The sequence below is a fragment of the Panthera onca genome, chromosome A3 (assembly GCF_046562875.1).
Source record: "Panthera onca isolate mPanOnc1 chromosome A3, mPanOnc1 haplotype 2, whole genome shotgun sequence".
NCBI classification, from domain to species: Eukaryota; Metazoa; Chordata; class Mammalia; order Carnivora; family Felidae; genus Panthera; species Panthera onca.
This window is the reverse complement of record NC_138341.1, coordinates 90148152-90168942: the sequence shown is the minus strand read 5'-3', so window position 1 is coordinate 90168942 and position 20791 is coordinate 90148152. Positions and strand designations below refer to the sequence as shown.

General features: G+C 47.4%; 1 protein-coding gene across 3 annotated transcripts in view; it reads right to left on the bottom strand.

The window, feature by feature from the left end:
• Positions 1-20791, bottom strand: part of NINL (ninein like) — a 175430-nt gene that overhangs the window by 39411 nt on the left and 115228 nt on the right. Inside the window, exons 15-21 of one of the 3 annotated variants that reach the window (XM_060610471.3) lie at positions 16058-16208; positions 13196-13305; positions 11893-12221; positions 11560-11598; positions 8901-10067; positions 1200-1304; positions 13-82 (exon numbers count right to left, since the gene is read on the bottom strand). In XM_060610471.3, the coding sequence (XP_060466454.3) occupies positions 13-82; positions 1200-1304; positions 8901-10067; positions 11560-11598; positions 11893-12221; positions 13196-13305; positions 16058-16208 (1971 nt within the window). The remainder of the gene's footprint in view (positions 1-12; positions 83-1199; positions 1305-8900; positions 10068-11559; positions 11599-11892; positions 12222-13195; positions 13306-16057; positions 16209-20791) is intronic. The other 2 variants (XM_060610472.3, XM_060610473.3) reach the window with 2 other exon arrangements.

Genomic DNA, 20791 nt, shown 5'->3' with positions numbered 1-20791 from the left:
TCAATACCTGACCTGTTTGTTGAGTTCCTCCATTTCAGAGCAGGCCTTTTCCTTGTCTCTCTTTAAAATCTCGATTTCCTTCCTATTGGAGAAGCAAAATTAACAATGTCACTGACCAGCCAGTTTCTTTTTCCTGTCATTGGGTTCGCAGCCACAAAACGGACATTCACACCTGCTCTGTCACTGTTCTACACTACTGCTGCTGCCCATCCAGTCGGGACCCCAACCCTCGGAACCAGAGGAACACTGCCAATACCGTAAGAACAAACACCCTCCATGACATTCTTCAGCCACACATAGTAATATCTCTTTAGAAAACATGTGACGATTCACACTAAGCAGCATAAATAGGACCAAAACAAAACAGCCTTATATCTGCTGGGGTCTGTTGGGAAATGGGCCCTGGCAGCAGATTAGAGAAACAACAGTTTCTAGAGGGGAAAAAAACTTTTAGATTTCTGAAATGCTGTAACATACTACCAACCAGTTGTTGACCATCTGCTCTGGGGATGCCATATTTTAATCATGTTGAACTTCAGAGATGAAAAAAAAAAAAAGTCAAACAAACTGTCCTTGGATAAGACTACAGTAGTGAAAGCAGAAAGCCACAGATGGGTACTCTGTGCTTTCTCCCCTCCACAAACACAGTCTCTCCTGCCTCAGTTCCTGCTCCCCTTCCCCACCTCTACCCCTTATTCTAACCCACTGAAATCCACAAACCATGGAGAAGCCCAACTAAAATCATTATCAAAACATGAAAAAACAGATTCCAAAATGGCCCCAGAAGCATCTCTTATTGCTAAAGAAATACTCACTGCCCCCCACCCCCACCCTGAGGTGTGATACGGAGCAGCTCCATGGGATGGAAAGTGCTTATACAGACTTCAGAGAGAAGTGGCCCAAGCTGGAGCTGTCCACCGCGGTGCTGACTGTGCCGCAGTGTGCACACGTTCTACCTCATACTTAGGAGCCCAGGAATGAACGTGGCTGCCAACATCTGGAAAGGGATCTGAGCCCTCCCACGCTTATCAGGGCTGGTCAGAGGTCAGCATGGCTCGCCTTTGTGGTTTTCTGGAACTCAGCGTTGGTGTGTTAACACTTCCCACTTTCCACAGCAGTACCTTCTAAGCCCACTACACAAAAAGCAAAGCATGTTGCAGACTGGAGTCCAGTTATAACGACTGAGCCAGGGCCCTTACCTCTGTGCATCATTTGTCTTTTCTGCAGCTTCAAGCTCTCGCTGAATCCTTCCCAGCTCATTTTTCAACAATGTATTTTCTTCAGAAAGCCTATCCAACTCGATTCTGCATGAAAAATTGAAAAAAAGAAGCTGGGGACTCCAGGAGCTGGCCACATGCAGTCCACCTGAGTCTGGTCTTGCAGCTGGAAGTCATGGTGATCTTGCATCATCCCTGGATGATGGCACAGGGCACACTATTATTTTTTCTATGCACGGCTAACATGCTATGGTTTGCATCTCCTAAGCAATAAGCTACAGAAAATAAAGCTTTCTTACCTTCTAAAACAGTCACACAATCAACAACTCACTAATGTATTCAGCACCTTGGTTCTGTTTATATTTATAGGTAATCTGTTACTGCATCTTACAACCACTAACTGCAATAGGAGTATGCTCACAGTTGGTATGAATGCACAACGCTGGCTGTGTGTCCTCAGGTTACGGCAAAGGATATTCATCTCCCACCAAGGAACTCTGACATAGAGCTCAGGAACATAAGGAATCAGAAGACCAAAACACATTTTCCTTTTTAGTGAGAGCTCCCCTCATTGTACACTCTGAGGTCAACACTAGGGAGGAGAAACTGGGAAGATGTCATTAGTGGGCATCATACCTGACACAAGGTAGAGGCCTCAATGGAAAGAAGCAAGCATGAACAGTTACTACATGAACCATGTCTTCCTGGAGCCACTTTTGCTCTCTTATAACTTAGAGGTCTCCACTAATGTAACACTAGTGACGTATGATAGATGAGCAATTTACCAGTAAAGATCATGAAAGAGACAGCTTAAAACCCTATTTGCTGCACAAGAAATTTCTTCTTCAGGGGCGCCTGGGTGGCTCAGTCAGTTGAGCGTCTGGTTTTAACTCAGGTCATGATCTCGCAGTTTGTGGGTCCTAACCCCAAACTGGGCTCTGTGCTGACAGCTCGGAGCCTGGAGTCTGCTTCGGATTGTGCGTCTCCCTCTCTCTCTCTTCCTACCCCACTTGTTCTCTCTCTCTCTCTCAAAACATAAGTAAACATTTAAAAAAAAAAGAAAGAGATTTATTCTTAGTAGATACTGGTCTGGTTGACATTTATTTCCCCCATTGGTCCTTATTTGGCATTAGCTTCTAATTGTTTTAAGCGAAAAATACTCAAAGCCACGTGATCTTGTCATGTTCATTTTATGTAATATGCTTATAATACCAAGCATAAATGTCTTCTTAATAAGCATAAATGTGACTTCATTTTATCTCATGAGAAACTAAAGGGAAAAATAAGGAAAGGTTAATCATTGGAATTTTTAAAGCAGTAAAAGGTTTTAAGCAGGGGAGTGAAACAAATGAGGTCTGTGTTTGGAAAGTACCATTCTGACTCCAGAATGGGAAAAAAATTGATTCAGTGCAGATGGCGGGGGGGGGGGGGGGGGGGGCGGAAGCGGGGCAGTTCCCACTTAAAGCTTCCTGGACCTCAGATAAGCTGATGGCGTCCTATCCTATCCACCTCACCACACCAAGCAATTAGAGAAGTGTGAGGCTGATCATATAATGGGTGATTGTCCTCACAGATGGTAATGGAAACCTCCAAGGGCCCTCTAACAAAACAAAAACCTGGAAGCTGAAACCCCAGCTTTGAGTATTAAGCAAAACAAAGATAGAGTTACCCTGAGGCCAATGCCTATGTCAGCACTGCCATCAGCAGCATGGACTCCTGCATTAAGCCAGTGCCCTAAAAGGAGGTTAAAGTGGCCCTGGATTGGGAGGCTCTCAATTCTCAGCAAATGCAATACCTACCCTTTCTGCAGAAAGCACCCTCTACTGTGGCTCCTGAGATTCCCAGTGATTAACATCATGTAAACATTAGCTTACAAAGATCACCACAACATACATGGAAAAAAGCTGCCTCTGAGAGGCAGCAGAAGCAAAACAACAGAATTAGATCCCATAGGAACCTCAGATATTGGAATTACCAGACACAAATTAGAGATAAATATTATAAAATGTTTATGTAAATAAAAGATGGAAATAAAAAAATAAATAAGCAACAAAAAACTATCAAAAATGATCAGACCAAACAGGACAAAATAGGATTTTTGGAAATGAAAAAAAAAAAAAAAAAAGAAAAGGCAATGTCAAACTAAAATCTCATTGAATGGGTTAAATGGCAGATTTAGATAGAGCTGAACGAAGAATTACTGATCTGGAACACAGAAATGGGGAAAAAAAGCACCCAGAATGAGACAAGTGAGAAAAGAAGATATGGAAGGGAAGAAAAGGAGGGAAAGTGAAAAGCTCTAACATCATACATCTAATTGTAGAGCAAGAGGAAAATCCATGTTTTAAAAATAATGGCTGGAAGGGGCGCCTAGATGCCTCAGTTGGTTGTGTCTGACTCGATCTCAGCTCAGGTCTTGATCTCAGGATAAGTTCAAACCCCACAATGAGCTCCATGCTGGATGTGAAGTCTACTTAAAGAATAATAAACTGAGGGTTGATGGGGGGTGGGTGGGGGTGGGTGAGGAGTATTGAGGAGGGCACCTGTTGGGATGAGCACTTGGTGTTGTATGGAAACCAATTTGACAATACATTTCATATTAAAAAAAAGAATAAATAAATAATGGCTGGAAGTTTTTCATAAGACACAAATTCAATGGGCACAATGCTTTTCTAAATACAGTAGGTAGAAAGAAAACCACACCTATGCCCTATCACCTGACAATTCCATTCTTAGGTACACTCCAACATAAATGTTCCAAAAGACATGGACAAGAACTTTCTTAGCAGTACTATTTGTGATGACCAAAACCTAAACTAAAGACTACTCAAATTGCCCATCAACAAGTGAATGAGTAAATTGTAGTATATTCACATAACACTCCACAGCAATGAACCATATGAATGAGCTACAGCTATAAATCTTGAATCCTCCAGATGGGCCCAATGTAATCACAGGGTCCTTAAACGTGGAGGGAAGGGGCAGGATAGTGGGTATCAGAATGATGTGATGTAAGGCAGACCTGACCAGTCATCACTGTCTTTAGAGATGGAAGGGGGCCAAAAACAAGGAATGCAAACAGCCCACAGAAGCTAGAAAAGGCAAGAAGAGCAATTATCTTCTATAACTACAGGAAGGCAACCCTGCCAACATCTTAATTTTGGTCCAGTCATACCCATTTCCTTCTAAACTCCAAAACTATAAAATAATAAATTGTGTTGTTTTAAGCCACTAACTTTGTGGTAATTTGTTACAGCAGCCATAGAAAATTAATACACATATACAGCAATAACTAAACAGAGTAGACTACTTAATGTCAACAGTGGAATCTTGAAGATACTGAATATGTTCAAAGGGCAGAGAACAGCCGTTAAATCTAGATTTGTGTTCCTAGGAACACTATCTTTCAAAAAAGAGGGAAACTTTGAGACATTTTCAGATAAACAGAAACTAAGGGAATTTACTCCAACAGAGTTTCACTAAGGGAACTTCTAAAGACTACACATTAGAAAGAAAAAGATCCTATAAAGAAGGCATGAGATATAAGAAGGAATCTAACCAAGGGGAAAACCAGGCATCCAAATGGAGGAATTCTGCAAAACACCTGGTCTTGATTTTTCAAAAACATCAATGTCCAAATTCCTAGAAACACACAATATGCCAAAACTGACTCATGAAGAAATAAAAAATCTAATTGGACCTATGACTAGTAAGGAAATTGAGTTAGTTAATCAAACGACTTGTAACAAAGAAATGCCCAGGAGCTACCAGGATTCCCTGGTGAGTTCTACTACACATTTAAAGAAGAAAATGCTAATACTTCTCAAACTCTTCCAAAATTTGAGGAGGAGGGGACACTTCCTAATTCATTACACAGGGCCAGCATTACTATGAAGCAGGTAGCCAGGAAGACTGAGAAGAGCATATTGCAGGGACTGTGGGGTGGGTATAAAGGCAATGCGGAGGCCGGCAGAGGGCAGGGGGAGGTGGATATTACAGCTGTCCAGGCAAGAGGTGACAGTGGCTGGGGACCAGAGTGATGGCATGAGAGGTGTAGGAAGTTGACTGGCAGGGGTGTGGAGGCCAAGTTGATCAGTTATAGGAGGATGGGATATACACAAGGTGTTGGAAATGGGTCACAGAGCAATCAGAAGACTCCCCAGAAATGCCACTGACCAAGAAGTGGGGAGGGCAGGATTCAGTTACACATGAGGAGCCTGTGGTGTCTTTCGCAGAGTGTGGTGGGTGGAGAATTGAGGAAGGATCCCACAGAGGAAGGGGAAACCAAGGGGCTGCATTTTTAGGGGAAGAATCCTGGAAGGAGAGAGGAACACCTGTCTCTGAAGCCCTTGAGAGGCCGGTTCACACAAAACCAGCCTGAAGGAATCTACCAGGCTCAGCAACATGCAGGTGCTTGCTGAGCTCATTGGCATCCCTCCAACCCCAATGCTGGGTCCCCAGTCCCAGCTCCTGCTCTGTGAGGGGAGGTCTGGCCCCAACACCAGCCAGGAGACCCTTGGCCACAACTCCCAGTGTATTGGCCTTGTGGCCACTTGTAAGTAAACATGTGCGACCACCTTCCAAACCCACAGCAGTTGTAGGCTCACAGGTTGGGCAGAACTCAGACTTACAGGATCTTGAAGGCCATGGTGAAGATTTGGGCCTTTATCATAAAAGAAAGCAAAGTGCAGAGAGCTACATGACCAGATTTGGATTGTGAAAGAATTTTTGCCAGTATTTTAGAGAATAGCAGGAGTAACCTGAATATCCACAGGGTTAAATTTATCCACAGTCACCTCTCCTATTGCTATTTTGCTCTACACACACACAAATCTACACATACCCTTTTAAAATATTTTCTGAATCATTGGAGATAATTGCAGACATTATGACTCTTTACTGCTAAATGTTTCAACATGTTGTTCTGTAAGAACAAGGACATTCTCCTGCATATCCACAGAATCATTATCACATATGGGAAATTTAGCATGTATATACTGCTATTTTTAATTTGCACTCTACATCCAGATTTCACCAGTTGTTTTGGTATGTTCTTTCTAGATTGTTCACTCACCCTGTATCTAATCAAGGATCAGGTCATGCATTTAGTTAATCATATCTCTTTAATACCCTTTTTTAAAAAGTTTACTTATTGAGAGAGAGAGAGAGAGCATGCATGCTCGAGCATGGGGCTTGATCCCATGAACTGTGAGATCATGACCTGAGCCGAAATCAAGAATTGGTTGCTCAACTGACTGAGCCACCCAGGTGCCCCATATCCTTTAATCTAAGAGTGTATCCATCTTTTTTTATTAATTTTTTTGTCGGTGGATGTTGACTTTTTTTTTATCATGGTAAAATATACCTAATGTAAAATCAACCATTTTAATTGCTTTTAAGTATATAATTTGGTGGCATCATGTAACACAATGTGCAGTCATCACCACTGACTACTTCCAAAACTTTTTCATCATTCCAAACAGAAACTCTGTACCTATTAAACAATAATTATTGCTAGTATTTTATGAGGATTTTAGCAGGTAAAGGATATTGGTCTCTAGTTTTCCTGTACTGTCTTTATCTGGCTTTGATATCATAGTAAGCCTGCTTCTGCCCCAGTGCCTCCCCTGCCTTCCCAGACCTGACCCCCCACCTCCCAGAAAACTACCAGCTTGAATTTTGGTTGGTCATTTCTATACATTCACCTAGGCTTTCAGCATGTGTGCACATGTTCCTGGAAAATGTACATGGTTTCAGCAGCATGGCCTCTAAGTTTCCTCATCCTTGAAACATGGTAACACATTTCTTCCTGACACTTGGACATGCAGGAAGCATGGTGCCTCCCTCATGGGCTGAAAGCTGTAAACATCTGTTCTGCTCTTTGCTGCAATCCCTAGCTGCACTGCCACACAGAAGATGCCCCATAAACACTGTCAAAAGACCCTGCTGAGACTACAGCTGTGACTATAGTTATAGGGTCAACAGGTGGGGAGTGCAGACCAGGAGGAGCAGAGAGAGGACAAGGGCAGCCTTCTGACTCAGGCCAGTGAGCAGCAGACCACTTGGCACTGGGCTGGGGAATCTGGACAGCACAGGTGTGGGCACACGCATCTGTCCATGGGGAGGTGTCCGAGAGGAACGGCACAGTGAGATTCAAGGCTCTTGGCTGCTTCTGTGCCCAAGGCCCTGGGTGTGACTGGAGCCTACCATGGACTCATGCACAGAACAGGTCCCCACAGTGTGTCCATAGGGCCGGAGACCAGCCCCTGTGGGGAGCTTGCTATGGAGAAGTTGGGATAGTAAGTGCATGTTCTACACTCATTTTGTGCTCTGTGGCCCACTGGAGACATGGCACCATGGCAACTTGATGGATAAGGAAATTTAGAAGTCAGGCCACCACAAACAAGGTGCTACATGGCTCAGAGACACCCACCTAAGAGGCTGCACATCAAGCAATGTCTATAAACTGATAAACAGCCCCTTCAGGACAGCTATCTCTGGGAGGAGAGAGGAGGCTTAGCAATGGTGCCTAGGGACTTATAGCTATGCTCATAATTTTTTGTCAGCTGGGTGGTGCACTGACATTTATTCTGTTTGGTTTAACATAAATCCCAACTCTCCTTTTTTTTTTTTTCCAAGGAAGCTACCCCACCATAGTCACCCAGACCCAGAAGCTGGTGCCTGAGCTGGAATGCAGGTCTCACCACACACCTGTGACCACATTCCAAGACAGACCCAAGTCACCTACTTGGACAAGTGACACAATACTTAACAGAGCCTCCATTTCCACAGGAAGTGGACCCCTCACAGGTGTGCTGTGTAGGGGTTAATGGGACTAAATGGCACTTCACACAGAGCACTGACCATATCACGTGGCTGTGCCTGACCTGCAAGTACCTATAACCTCTCCCAGGGCAGCCATCAGTCTCCTAAGGAGCCAGAAAAGCATCTAAGACCATGTGCTGCCGCATCTAGAAAAGCTTAGTTTCTAGAATTCTAGGCTTCTGAGAAAGAACATGTGTCAGCCTGAGTCCCCCAGGGGATCCTGGGAAGGAGGAGGGCCTGGATGCACACCTGGGTGCTCTCTGCACTTTGCCCACAGACCAACATCTCCAGGACACCATCCCACCTTGAGGCTTCCCCTGGAGAGGAATCAACTGCAGCAGCATCTTGAAACCCCCTGGGCACTCACACCCCACCCCAGCCTCCCAGAAGGTGCCAGGGCTGCCTGGATGGTTGCTGGCCTCCTCTGTTGCTCTACTTAGAAAGCACAGGAACTTGCAGTTCAAGGACAGTGCCTGGCACATGTGCTGGTGGGGCAAAGTAGTAGGTCCTGCTCAAAGTCAGCAGGAAGAGGGCTCAGGTGACCCAGAATTGAAGTGGGGCTCTAAACACAGTCTGTCTTTGTCTTTGCGAGATCAGCAAGAACTTCCTAAGGAAGAGCAGGGGACACCAGTCAGCTTAGTTGCCCAGAATGACCCAGCTCTGCCCCCGCCCACTCGTTGGTTATCTGGTGACCTGTGGGATGCCCAGGGTCAGGGATGGGCTTATGACCGCTGCACAGGTACAAGAGTTACATAACCCGCATCAGCAGCTGTCATGAAACCCATGTTGGGGGTGGGGGGGCAGTGGTAGAGGTTAGAAGGTGTAGCTAGGCATTCTAAGAATGTTTAGAAACCAAACCTGTTGTTCTCTCTTGCATCTGCTTCTTTCTCAAGAGCCCAAACGACATACTCCAGCTGTAGCAGTTTGGTTTTCATGCCATCCTTCTCTTGCTCCAGAGCCATGTTGGCCTCTTCCTCCCGCAGGACCTCAAGCTGTTCCTGCCTGGCTCCCTGGGGGTCAGCAAGGTGCAGGTGGGAGAACAAGGTGCCCTCCTTGGCCTTGTCACTGCTGTGTTGCAGCCCTTGCTCCAGGGTGCTGTTCCCACACCAGGCCTGTTCCTCCAAGGCCTGCCCTTGGCTCCCCATGGGGGCCAGCCCCCCACTTAGGTTCCCAGCTCGCTCAAGAATGGCTGGCTGCCTCTCGGTCTCTCCTCTGCCTGATGTTGGGGGCTGAGCTGGTGAGGCATCTCCCTCTGTCTTCCAGAGCAGCTTCTGGGCTTCAGGCTGATTCAGACCAGATGGGCCAATGGCAGGAGGTACCAGCTCCTCTAGGACTGCTCTCTTGTCCACCCCACGTTGATGCACCTGTAACCACCTCCCTGGGGGGGCAGAAGCTACCTCCTCAGGGTCAAGTACACCCTGACCATCCTCTCTGAGGCCAAGGTTCTCCAAGGACCCTCTGCAGGCCAAGGCAGGGTCTAGGGCTGGGCTCTGCCTGGGGTCCATATGGCACAAGTACCGGCCTGGCACATCCCTGTGCCTGGCTTGCCCATGGCCATGCCCAGCACCAGGTTCCTGCCGCACCAGTGACTGCTCCCTCCTGCCTGCACAGAGGGGCATGGGGCCACCCATACCTTCTTGGTCACCACCTGCCACTGCTGGCCCATCCTTCAAGCAGGCCTGCAGCATGTCTTCTTCCTGCATAAGCCTTCCCATTTGCTTCCTACAGGCAAGCTCCAGTCTTTCCTTCTCCAGGGCAGAGGACCTGCACGGTTGCATCTGCTCCTCACCTGTCAGCTCCTGCAGCTTTAGCTGCTGCCTTCCACAGAGTGGGAGGATCTCCTTCCCTTTGCCCTCCCTCTGCTCCTTCTCCAGATCATGCTGCTCTATCACCTCACGGACTTGCAGCAGGTGTTTCTGCTCTTCCTTCTCCTGCTGAGGCTGCAGCGCTAAGTCCTTACAGTGGGCAGTCTGCTGGGCTTCCGTCCTTGAGAGCTTGTGGTTCAACTCAACTTCTGCCTCTTTCCTACAGAAACAGAGCATGTCACAGGCACTGTGGGTGTAGCTCCAGGCCCAGCCCTTCCCCCCAGGGTTGGAAAGGCCTCCTCAAAGTCTCTTCTTGTCCTGACTGCAAACCTCCTCTTTGCCTGACCTGTTCTGTCCCTTCATCTCCCATGCACCCCAGGGCTCCATGCATGCCCTGGGACCCTCCTTAGAGGGTCTATTGGAGGATCTCTTCAGTGGGGTTGGGTTCTACATATAGAAGCTGACATGAAGCCACTCACACAGATGACTTTTAGTGTAAGTTGATTATAATTAAATAGGATAAAATTCAGTACCTGAGTCATGCAGGCCACATGTCCAGGACTCAGTAACCACATGTGGCTCATAGCTGCCATCATGGACAGAGCAGACACAGGACGTGTCCCCTATCACAGGAAGTTCTAAGGATAGAACTTTGGTGGTCTAAAGCTTTAGTGAGCCGTGCGAATCTTGCCCACAGTCAAAACTACCCTTGAAGATTTGGAGTCCCAGCTCCAATTCTCCTTGGAGAATGGAGTCCCAGCTGAGGTGGGGGCACTAAGGGCGTGTTCTCTGCTCCTGGCCGGTGCTGGCCTGAGGACAGGACATATGGTTGTATGTGGCTCCAGCTCCAGCCTGAGGAGGGGCCATGAGCAAGAAGGTCCTCCAGATGGACAGTGCAAGATGGTGGGAGGGGCTACCCTGCACCGACCCCCCCCTGTTGCTGGTGGGGTCTAGAAGGACTTGGGTCAAGACCCTTATCACACAGCTCTGGGGTTTAAAAGAAAATAACTTAAAGCTCAGAAGAAGTACATGACTTAAAAATGACCTTTATGGTCCTCTAGGAGAGGGACAGTTCCTGTCAGGCCTTAAGGGCCTGGGGCCCCTCCACGGTGTCATCTGGAGTGCAAGGAGGAGGGAAGACCCACAGACTCAGAGGGCAGTCTGGTCTTTCACAGCACATCTCATGTATTTGAGCTACCCCCAATCATCAAGCCAAAGAAAGGGAAAGTGTACCCCACCCAGATTGGAGGGTGCATTTCCATATACAGGTGGCAAACATCCTGCAATCAGGGGGTGACTGATGCCATGTGTACTCAGCTCCACCACTGGAACTCCACTGAGCCCTACACAGCCCCTCCATGAGGAGTGGAAGTACGGTGGGCCCCTCCACTGTGAGTAGTCAGATCAGCCCTGGGTCAACGTATGGGCATGGTCATCCCCTCCTGAGCTGGGCGGGTCCAAGACTCCCCACAAGTCACAGAGGGGCTGACTAACCAGCACCATGGCTGAAATAACTAGTCATTCACTCTATTAAGTCAGACCCATATGGACATATGGGTATTTTTCACATAACTATGATACCGTTGGATACAAAATGCCATATTCGTTTTCCAAATAAAACTTTCCTCCTCTTTGCTCATATATTTTGACCTTTTCAAGAACCTCACTAACCCAAATTACTCGTCTTTCCCATGGTTTTAGTGCTTTTATACCTTTTATCCATCTCCTCATGTGTTATATAATACAACATCCTGGAAAATTAGAATGAGATATTAAATGAAGAACATTTAAGAACCTTTGCTATCAGCGAGTCTAAGGCAGAATTCTACAAGGAATTTTAACTCCTCTACTCTAGTTAACACATTTTTAATGCAAAGGAACAATCCTTATGATCCTATTCTTTCAATGCTCACCCACCTGCCCTGAGAAAAAGCACCCCGTTAGCAGGCACTGTGATTTTGAGCAGTTTGCCTAATGCAATTTCAAATTTGGGTTCTTGGCAAGAAACCCTAGATGTGAGATCCTGAAAGGACACGGCACCCAACCTGACTCGCTGAAGCTCCTTCCGATGCCTCTGGCGCTGCTCCTGCTCCAGTGGGTCCTGTTCCTGGGCCAGCCGCTGGGCTGGGCCAGATAGCGCCTGTGCACAGCACTGTCCCAACACTGCCCTCTCTGTCAAGGGGCTGTGGGAAGCCTGCTGGAGCTGGTCCTGCAGGCCTCGGATGAGCTCCTGAGACTTCATGAGCAGCACCTCCAGGTCGGCCCTCCTGCACTCCAACACACGGACCTCAAGCCTGAAGGCCTGCTGCATTTCCTCCCTCTCCTTTGCAAAGTCCCTTCTCATCACCTCCATTTCCCTTTCATAGGAATTTACCTGAGAAGAGAAACGTGAGCAGCAAAGATAAAGAGGTCCTGAGAATGACTTACCTTACAATGTGAAACAGAAATAACGGACTTCCAGGCACAACATCCAAAGAACTGGTAGCCGAGACCCGACAAAGTGCACAGGCTTGTGAGGGTAAAGCTATGCTAAAGACAGTCAAGCCTCCCCCAGGGTGCAGTGTGGCTGTGGGCTTCTGTTGTCTTGCATAACCTTCACAAGGGCCCCAGGGGGCAGGTCCAGCAGGTGGGGAACAGAGGCTGGGACCATACCAGACCAGGTGCTTGGTCAGGCCTCCAAGGAGGGCAGAGGGTGAAACAACTGAGAGAACTGGGGAACCTTCATGAGACCAGCAGGTGACTCTGAACATCCTTGAGGCAGGAGGTTCCAGCAAATGCATCCCGGGAGCCCAGGGCACAAGTGCAAGACATGTAATCCCACCTTGCTGCTACTCTGAACTCTGACAACAAATCATGAAAACAAGTCATGGATCCTGTCCCTTAACAAAACCCACTACAATCTGTTAACGGAGCAGGAGAGAAGTTTATCTAAGAAGACAGACTCAGCCAGGGTCCTGGCCACAAGGTCACAGAGTACCCCACAAGGGGCAATCCCAGGGTTGTTTCTGCTTAGAATACAGCCAGGAGGTGTTCTTCCCCTTCAGCAGAGTGAGCAGGGTGGTCTGGCCTTGTGCAACCCTTGTGAATTCGGGTACACATAACCTCATTCCCTCCCTTAATTGGTCTTTCCTTATCTCCTGCCTACTTCCAAAGAGGGTGTGAGGCAGAATGTTCATTTTATTTTAAAATGTTTCCCCATAATCTTTTGTCCCCCGTAGCAGGCTTACTATGGGGCCCAGAGTCTAGGGCACACGTGTGCATGTGGAAACGTGCACTGCCAAGCGAAGCTTTCTAGCATGCAGCAGGAAGCCTCTCTGTGTCCCTGTGGCCACCCTCACTCCCCCTGACCTTGGTCTCCAGCTGGATCTTGAGGTCTTGGTAGTGTTCCTTCACCTGCTCCATCATTATCTCGGTTTCTAAACTCACTGGAATGCAATCACCCACAAATGAAGTGATGCCTGCAAACAAGAAGACATTTCCATTTATGACCTGCCAAGGATGCCATGGGTCTATTCCTAGCCTTCCAATCTGACATCTGGACAGCACTGAGTATTCAGCCCAGCCTTCCTCCACCATGACCCCCACCAAGCACAACCTTCCATGGGCACCTTCTGCAAAAGGAATGCAGTGCTGGTGGAGACAGCTGACCCTTGAAGGTTTCCACAAGCAATGTTATCTTGAGCTCTCAAAGTAGGAGCTCTTCAGAAATCAGGTCTCTTTGACCTAACACTCGTTCCTCAAAGATATAACCAGGAGGCTCCCTGCACGAACCATCAGGCCCTTGGATTCCCTAAAAGATGGCATACATGGTACTTTTACTACCCCCTGAATTCTGTTCCCGGATGATGCCAGGTACCCTGAGGAACTGGGAAGACAGACAAGGCACAGACTAACTTCTGGAGCAGTCAATGCTTTATGATGAGGCAGTATGAGCCTATTTCTTCAATCTTTTTATCTTAGCTCCTCCGTTTTCTTGGAGACTCTATGTTACTTACTTTTATATGATAATAATATGGAGTTTCAACAAATACATTAGGCATGGTAAATACTCATGGAGCAAAGCTTCTGACAGATCACAGGAAAGAGGACATAAGCGACTGCTTGTTCCAGATGACTTTTCTCACAGACCAACAATGTCAGATGTCCTTGCAGCTCATTTTGTGAGGCACCCATAGAACCACAAGCACCACCAGCACCCCCTGGGGCACCAGGCATTCCCAATGCTGTGTGTGTTGAGAGGCACACCAAAGAGTTGACTCAGAATGTGGGTTTTGGCTACTGCTCAGGTTTCATCTGTGTTGGTCTGGGGCTGGGAAAGTGAAGGGAAACGACACACCCCTTAACTATTTTCCATGAAAACAAGTGACAGACTGAGAACCATGTGGTTGAGAGAAGTCAGGACAAGCACCTTAGGAAAGAAAGCAGCCTCTCCCTTGACAGCCAGAGCTGCCACATGGTTTTGGCTGAGCAGGCCTGGGTGAAGGAACACCAGGCTGGAGTGGCTCCAGCTGGAAGCACTAACGGCACAGCCACCGTGATCCACACAGCCCTTCCCCCAAGACTCCCCTGTGGCAGCAGACAGACCCCCCCTCCTTTGAAGGGACTGATGGAAACTGTGATCAGATGCGGGGGGTGGGGGGGGGCAAAGGGAAAGAGAAAGGGCTTTGGTGGGCAGATCAGTGATGACATAAAGCCAGAGGCTGCCTTTCAGTGCCACAACCCAAGGTCTTCTGGACAAGGGCCACCCAAGGTACAGGACACTAGCTCTGCTGCAACCTGGGTTACAAGTTGGTGGCTCTTGACAAAGGTTCCATGCTCTGTGTATCCCGGGCTCCTTTCCAGGGACAAGTTCCTCCCTGTGGTCAGGCTGCCCACCTAGCCACGTGTAACACTTACCTGAGGATGTGATAATGTCCAGTGTGCTGGCCATACCCCAACACCTCCCAGCTGAGGGCTGTAGACTACAAGTCATGGACTTGGAGCCATTAGACTCCACTAAAGAAGGCCTAAAGGGGCCGAGGAAGCTGGACCCACATGCACAGAAAGCCCCACTCAGCTCCCCTTGGAGGGTCCCATGTTGGCTCTCTTAGGTACAAACTTTTTTTCTGTTTTATGAAGTAAACAGCTTTAGGACAATATGGTAGCTCTGAGTGCTCTCAGGATTGCAGATGAGAACAAGACGCTCTCTGAGGGGCTGACTCTGCCTTGATACGCGGTCAGTGGAGGCAGCCAAGTGGCCAGAGGTAGGGAAGTCCTGGCGGTCCCCTTGTGTACTCCCACCAGCAGCAGCATGCATGGAGCCATGGGCACCATGTGAACTTGCATGCTGCCTACTGCACACAACTGTAAGGAAAGGCGGCAACCAGCCAAACCCACCCTGTCCTCCAGATGAACCACGGAAACCTCAGGGACAGCTGGGGCATCTGAACCCCCACCCCACCCATTCTGGTCTCTAGTAGGAGGCAACAAGTTAAACACAGGGCACTGAGGTCTCTTGGTGTTTGGAGCTTGTCCCAAACCTCACAGGCTGAAGAGTTGGGGAGCAGGAAGACTTGATCTTTTTCAAGTGACACCTTCAGCATCAGCTCTGTGCATGGGTACCAAGGTACCAAGGCCCCACCCCACCTTGACCCTTTCCACACATTCCAGGCAGTAAACATCAGCCCTCTTCTGCCATGGTCCATGTGAGGCCTCTGTGAATATTGGAAGTCCCTGATGCATTTCACACAATCTAGCACTTTCCCTGAGAGCTGTTACAGACCTAAGACCAGACCTCATGCTCTGTATGACCCCCAGCCTCTCCTCTCCTCCCCTCCCTTCCCTAAATGACTGTGTCCAACCATGCTGAATGATCACCCTGGGACATCTCTATGGATCCTCCCCACTACCCAAGAGGCTTACTAGGTCATGCCTGTCCTGAGGTCACTACAAGGTCATCATAACTTCACCATCTCTACCTAAATGGTAAAACCTTCACCCTCTTCTTCCCTTGAGGCTCTGGATATTGTCCCTGGCCTTGGGTTATAGGCCATTCTCCCAAATGTGCTGGTCCAAAGGGGCTCATGACCCTCTGGAAGCCTGACATGCTGTGGAGCTGGCCCCACCTATAGAGTGCCCCTGGATCAGGGGGCAGCTCATGCAGTGGGGGCAGACAGATATCCATTGCCACCAGCCCCTGCTCTCCCACAGCAGGAGTACACAATCCCTTACCTCCCAGGACTGGGCTCCTACCTGTTGGGCCATGTCCAGAGAGCAGCCGTTCCTCTGGCTGTGCATGGGGACGGCCACGCCAACTCGGAGGCAGCTGTGCCCGCAGGCCTTCCAGTGCAGTTTGCAGCTCGTCGTTGTGGTCCTGCAGGTCCTACAGAGCAGAGCCAGACACCCCCTGCAGCCAATATGGCCACCTGAGGAGTGGTGAGGAGCACAGCAGTATGGAGCTGGCCCCCCCAGGGAGCAGCCAGGTGTCAGGCCCTGACTTCCAGCACACAACACTTAAACTGTATTCTAGCTTCCTAATGACAGGTGAGCCTAACGAAGGCAGGGGCCACTTCCTGACTTTCTTATGCTCTGCACCACTTTCAACCACTGGATACATGGGAGGGGCTAAGAAAAAAAAAAGACTGGAGTGGAAATTGAGGAGTAATGTAGAAAATACAGAGAACCATTAATATTTGAAACTCTAGTGGTTTAAGACCATAATGATGTTGTGACATGGGTGTGAGACAGCACTGTCTGGGATGTGTCCTGGGATTCTTTCCTTTCCTGTTGTTGAATTTCCAAGGGTTCTTTCTACAGCTACTGAGAAAAGAGGATACCAGGTGTTTCAGACCAAGGGCCACAAAGAAAAATGACTGTGTCAAACAGAAAGGATGGTGGGTGAGCATGCACATAGGTGGATGTGAGGGGATTTGAGGAGGAAGGGTCATGAAAGCTTCAGAGCAAGGGTCTCATTTATAACCAGCATAATTTTGTCCACACTTGAATGAAACACATCTCAACAAGCACACCCTGTCATCTGACTTTTAAAGGGCTAGAAAGGGTAGAGTTTATAGCTGCCTTCCTAGATGGTCCCACAGCTGCATGTGTTACCACATCCACTCATGACTCTGGATCTAAGTCCTCCTTCCCTGGAACCCCGGTGGGCCTGTGACTGACTAACCTGGAGGATAGCACAAGTGATGCTGTGTCTTCCAAGGATGCAGCTTTCAGCCATCTTCTTCTTTTGGGACACTCCCAAAAGTGCATCCAAGGCCACATGGAGAGGATTCAGGGCCCAGCCCATGGCATACCTCTCACAAGGCTCCACACATCCCTCCTCTGTCTTGTCTTTTTTTTTTTTTTTTAATTTTAATTTAATCTTGTTTTATTTTATTTTTATTTTATTTTTTAAATATGAAATTTATTGTCAGATTGGTTTCCATACAACGCCCAGTGTTCATCCCAACAGGTGCCCTCCTCAATACCCATCACCCACCCTCCCCTCCCTCCCACCCCCATCAACCCTCAGTTTGTTCTCAGTTTTTAAGAGTCTCTTATGTTTTGGCTCCCTCCCTCTCTAACCTCTCTTTTTTTTTTCCTTCCCCTCCCCCATGGTTTTCTGTTAAGTTTCTCAGAATCCACATAGGAGTGAAAACATGGTATCTGTCTTTCCTTGTATGACTTATTTCACTTAGCATAACACTCTCCAGTTCCATCCATGTTGCTACAAAAGGCCATATTTCATTCTTTCTCATTGCCGTGTAGTATTCCATTGTGTATATAAACCACAACTTCTTTATCCATTCATCAGTTGATGGACATTTAGGATCTTTCCATAATTTGGCTATTGTTAAGAGTGCTGCTATAAACACTAGGGTACAAGTGCCCCTATGCATCAGCACTCCTGTATCTCTTGGGTAATTCCTAGCAGTGCTATTGCTGGGTCATAGGGTAGATCTAGTTTTAATTTTTTGAGGAACCTCCACACTGTTTTCCATAGTGGCTGCACCAGTTTGCATTCCCACCAACAGTGCAAGAGGGTTCCTGCTTCTCCACATCCTCACGAGCATCTGTAGTCTCCTGATTTGTTCATTTTAGCCACTCTGACTGGTGTGAGGTGGTATCTGAGTGTGGTTTTGATTTGTATTTCCCTGAGGAGGAGCGACATTGAGCATCTTTTCATGTGCCTGTTGGCCATCTGGATGTCTTCTTTAGAGAAGTGTCTATTCATGTTTTCTGCCCATTTCTTCACTGGATTATTTGTTTTTTGGGTATGGAGTTTGGTGTGTTCTTTATAGATTTTGGATACTAGCCCTTTGTCCGATATGTCATTTGCAAATATCTTTTCCCATTCTGTTGGTTGCCTTTTAGTTTTGTTCCTCTCTGTTTTCTGAACGCTATTTGAGTTTCCTCTCCAAGCAGCTCTCACTGAATAAACCTAATCTTCATAAAACTGGTCCTATCAGCCATCGCCTGGTTTGTAACTGCATCTCCCCTGGAGAAGAATCCTCTTATTGGCAATTCTAGGCAGCAGGAGAAGGGACAGGCTCTGCATAGATGCTGTAAGACCCTTCACAAAGGGTCACTGTACCTCATGCAGAAGCTCCTGGGCAAATATAAGAGTTTCCCGACGGAAAGAGCAACTCTGGGGGGAAAAGGGTGGGGCTAGCAAGTTAGAGCTTTGGGGCAAGTCTGCAGAGCAGAGCATGTACACAGCCTGGTTGCTGACACAGCCTGTGATCACTGCTGCTCTAGCTTTGGCATATCTAAGATGGCAGTGCTCACCACACAGGCCACCAAGCAGCTCAGGTATGGTCAGTCTGAACCAACATGGCTGTAGCCTAAAATCTACACTGAATTTCAAAGACTGGATTCCAAAAACAGGATGTAAAATATCTCATTAAAAATTTGCTTATATTGGGGCACCTGGGTGGCTCTGTCGGTTAAGTGTCCAACTCTTGATTTTGGCTCAGGTCATGATATCACAGTTTCATGAGTTCAAGCTCCACATCTTGCTCTGCACTGACTGTGGAGCCTGCTTGGGATTCTCTCCTCTCCCCCTCTCTCTGCCCCTCCCTCCACTCATGCTCTGTCTCTGTCAAAATAAATAAATAAACTTAAAAAATTGCTTATATTGATTATATGTTGAAATGATAATTGTGTGGATATAATGGATTAAATGTTACTAAAATTATTTCTTTTTATATTTTTCAGTATGCCTACAGAAAAACTTAAAATTACATGTGTACCTTGTATTGAGTATTCTGAGAATATACACACATCCCATAAATTCAGCAGTACCAGAAAACAGGTTCTCTTAGGTGCTATGCTAGCCATAGACTTCTTTGCTCTCAAGACAGAGCAGGGATGTGCTCAGTTCTAACTGATGAGGGTGACATGTGCCATCCTAGGCACCAGCCATGGGCTTCAGCTCTATACAGTGGGTGTCTGGTGGGGCTGGGGAACCAGGTGCCTGTTTATTTTCACATAGAATCACATTTACTGGGTGTGCCTATGGGTGCCAAAGACAGTTATAGGGCGTTATTGCACCAGCCAGGAAAGGCAACAAGGCCATTGCCCTGATATGACAGCATGAAGGGTGCAAGGGGAGGGTGGGATTTCAACAGCAGCACTGGAAAGTGCCAGAGAGGAAGATGGTGCCAGCAGGTTGGCTGGGACTACAAGCTGGGCCTGAGTATGCATATATATAAGTGGGGGAAGGAGGGGGGGCAGATAAAAAACCACCTAAGATGGGCAATAGTGGGGACATCTGTTAGGGGTTGTTGTGTGTCTCAATCCATTCGGGCTTCTATAACAAATTTCCACAGACAGGGTTCATAAGTAACAGAAATTTAGTTCTCATAGTTCTGAAACTAGAAGTCCATGATCAAGGTGCTGACAGATATAGTGTCTGGTGAGGGCTTCCTTGTTGGTAGTTGGTGGTCTTTTCCTGTCCCATGGTGGAACAGATGGGGGAGTTCTCTGGGGTCCCTTATACAAATCACTAATACCTTTCACTGGGCTCCACCCTCATGACCTAATCGTCCCCAAAGGCCCTACCTCCTAACATTGTCACACTGGGAGCACAAGCTACAACATAAGAACTTGAGGAAACACAAGCATTCCATCTGTAACAGTGTGGAAATGAGGGAAGGGAAAATCTGCCTTTGGGGTGTCTGACCAAGGACACACTCCTCCATTATAGTGTCCACCCAAAGCAACAGCAGAAACATGAAATCACAGAGAACACTGATTAACATTCACACTCCCCTTTAATCAAAGGCAGCCTCGCCAACAAAATTAAGATTGAGAAAGACATAACAAAAAGCTAAAATGACAGTTAAATAGGGAGAGGATTTGGCAACAAGGGAAAGCACAGTCTCACTGCTAACAAATATCCTGGTTACAAAGTACAGGGAAACACAAAGCAGTGACTTTGGAAAGGTTGGGTGACACACCGCGGGGAAGGTTGAAAGTTGCCTCTACCTCTGGAGACTGACTCTAAAAACACCATTAGCCAGGGGGGCTCCTGGGTGGCTCAGTTGGTTAAGTGTCCCAACTTCGGCTCAGGTTATGATCTCACTGCTCACGAGTTCAAGCCCCGCATCAGGCTCTGTGCTGACAGCTTGGAGCCTGCTTTGAATTCTGTCTCCATCTCCCTGCCCCTCTCCTGCTCATGCTCTCTGTCTCTCTAATATAAAATAAAACATAAAAAATTAAAAATAAATAAAAATAAAACACCATTAGCCAGAGGCAGTGACCCTCCAGTAGCAAAGAGCAGAGGAACAGGACGCCTATGGCTTATAGGAGAACACCAAGGGCCAACTGATAGATGCAGAATGGGTACTGGGCTTGGGAAATCATTATTTTGCAGCCATCATGGTAAAGACTGGATACTATCCAATTGGATATTAAATCCAGGGAAAATTTTGATGAAGAACAGGATGTTTATGTCATTTTTAAGTG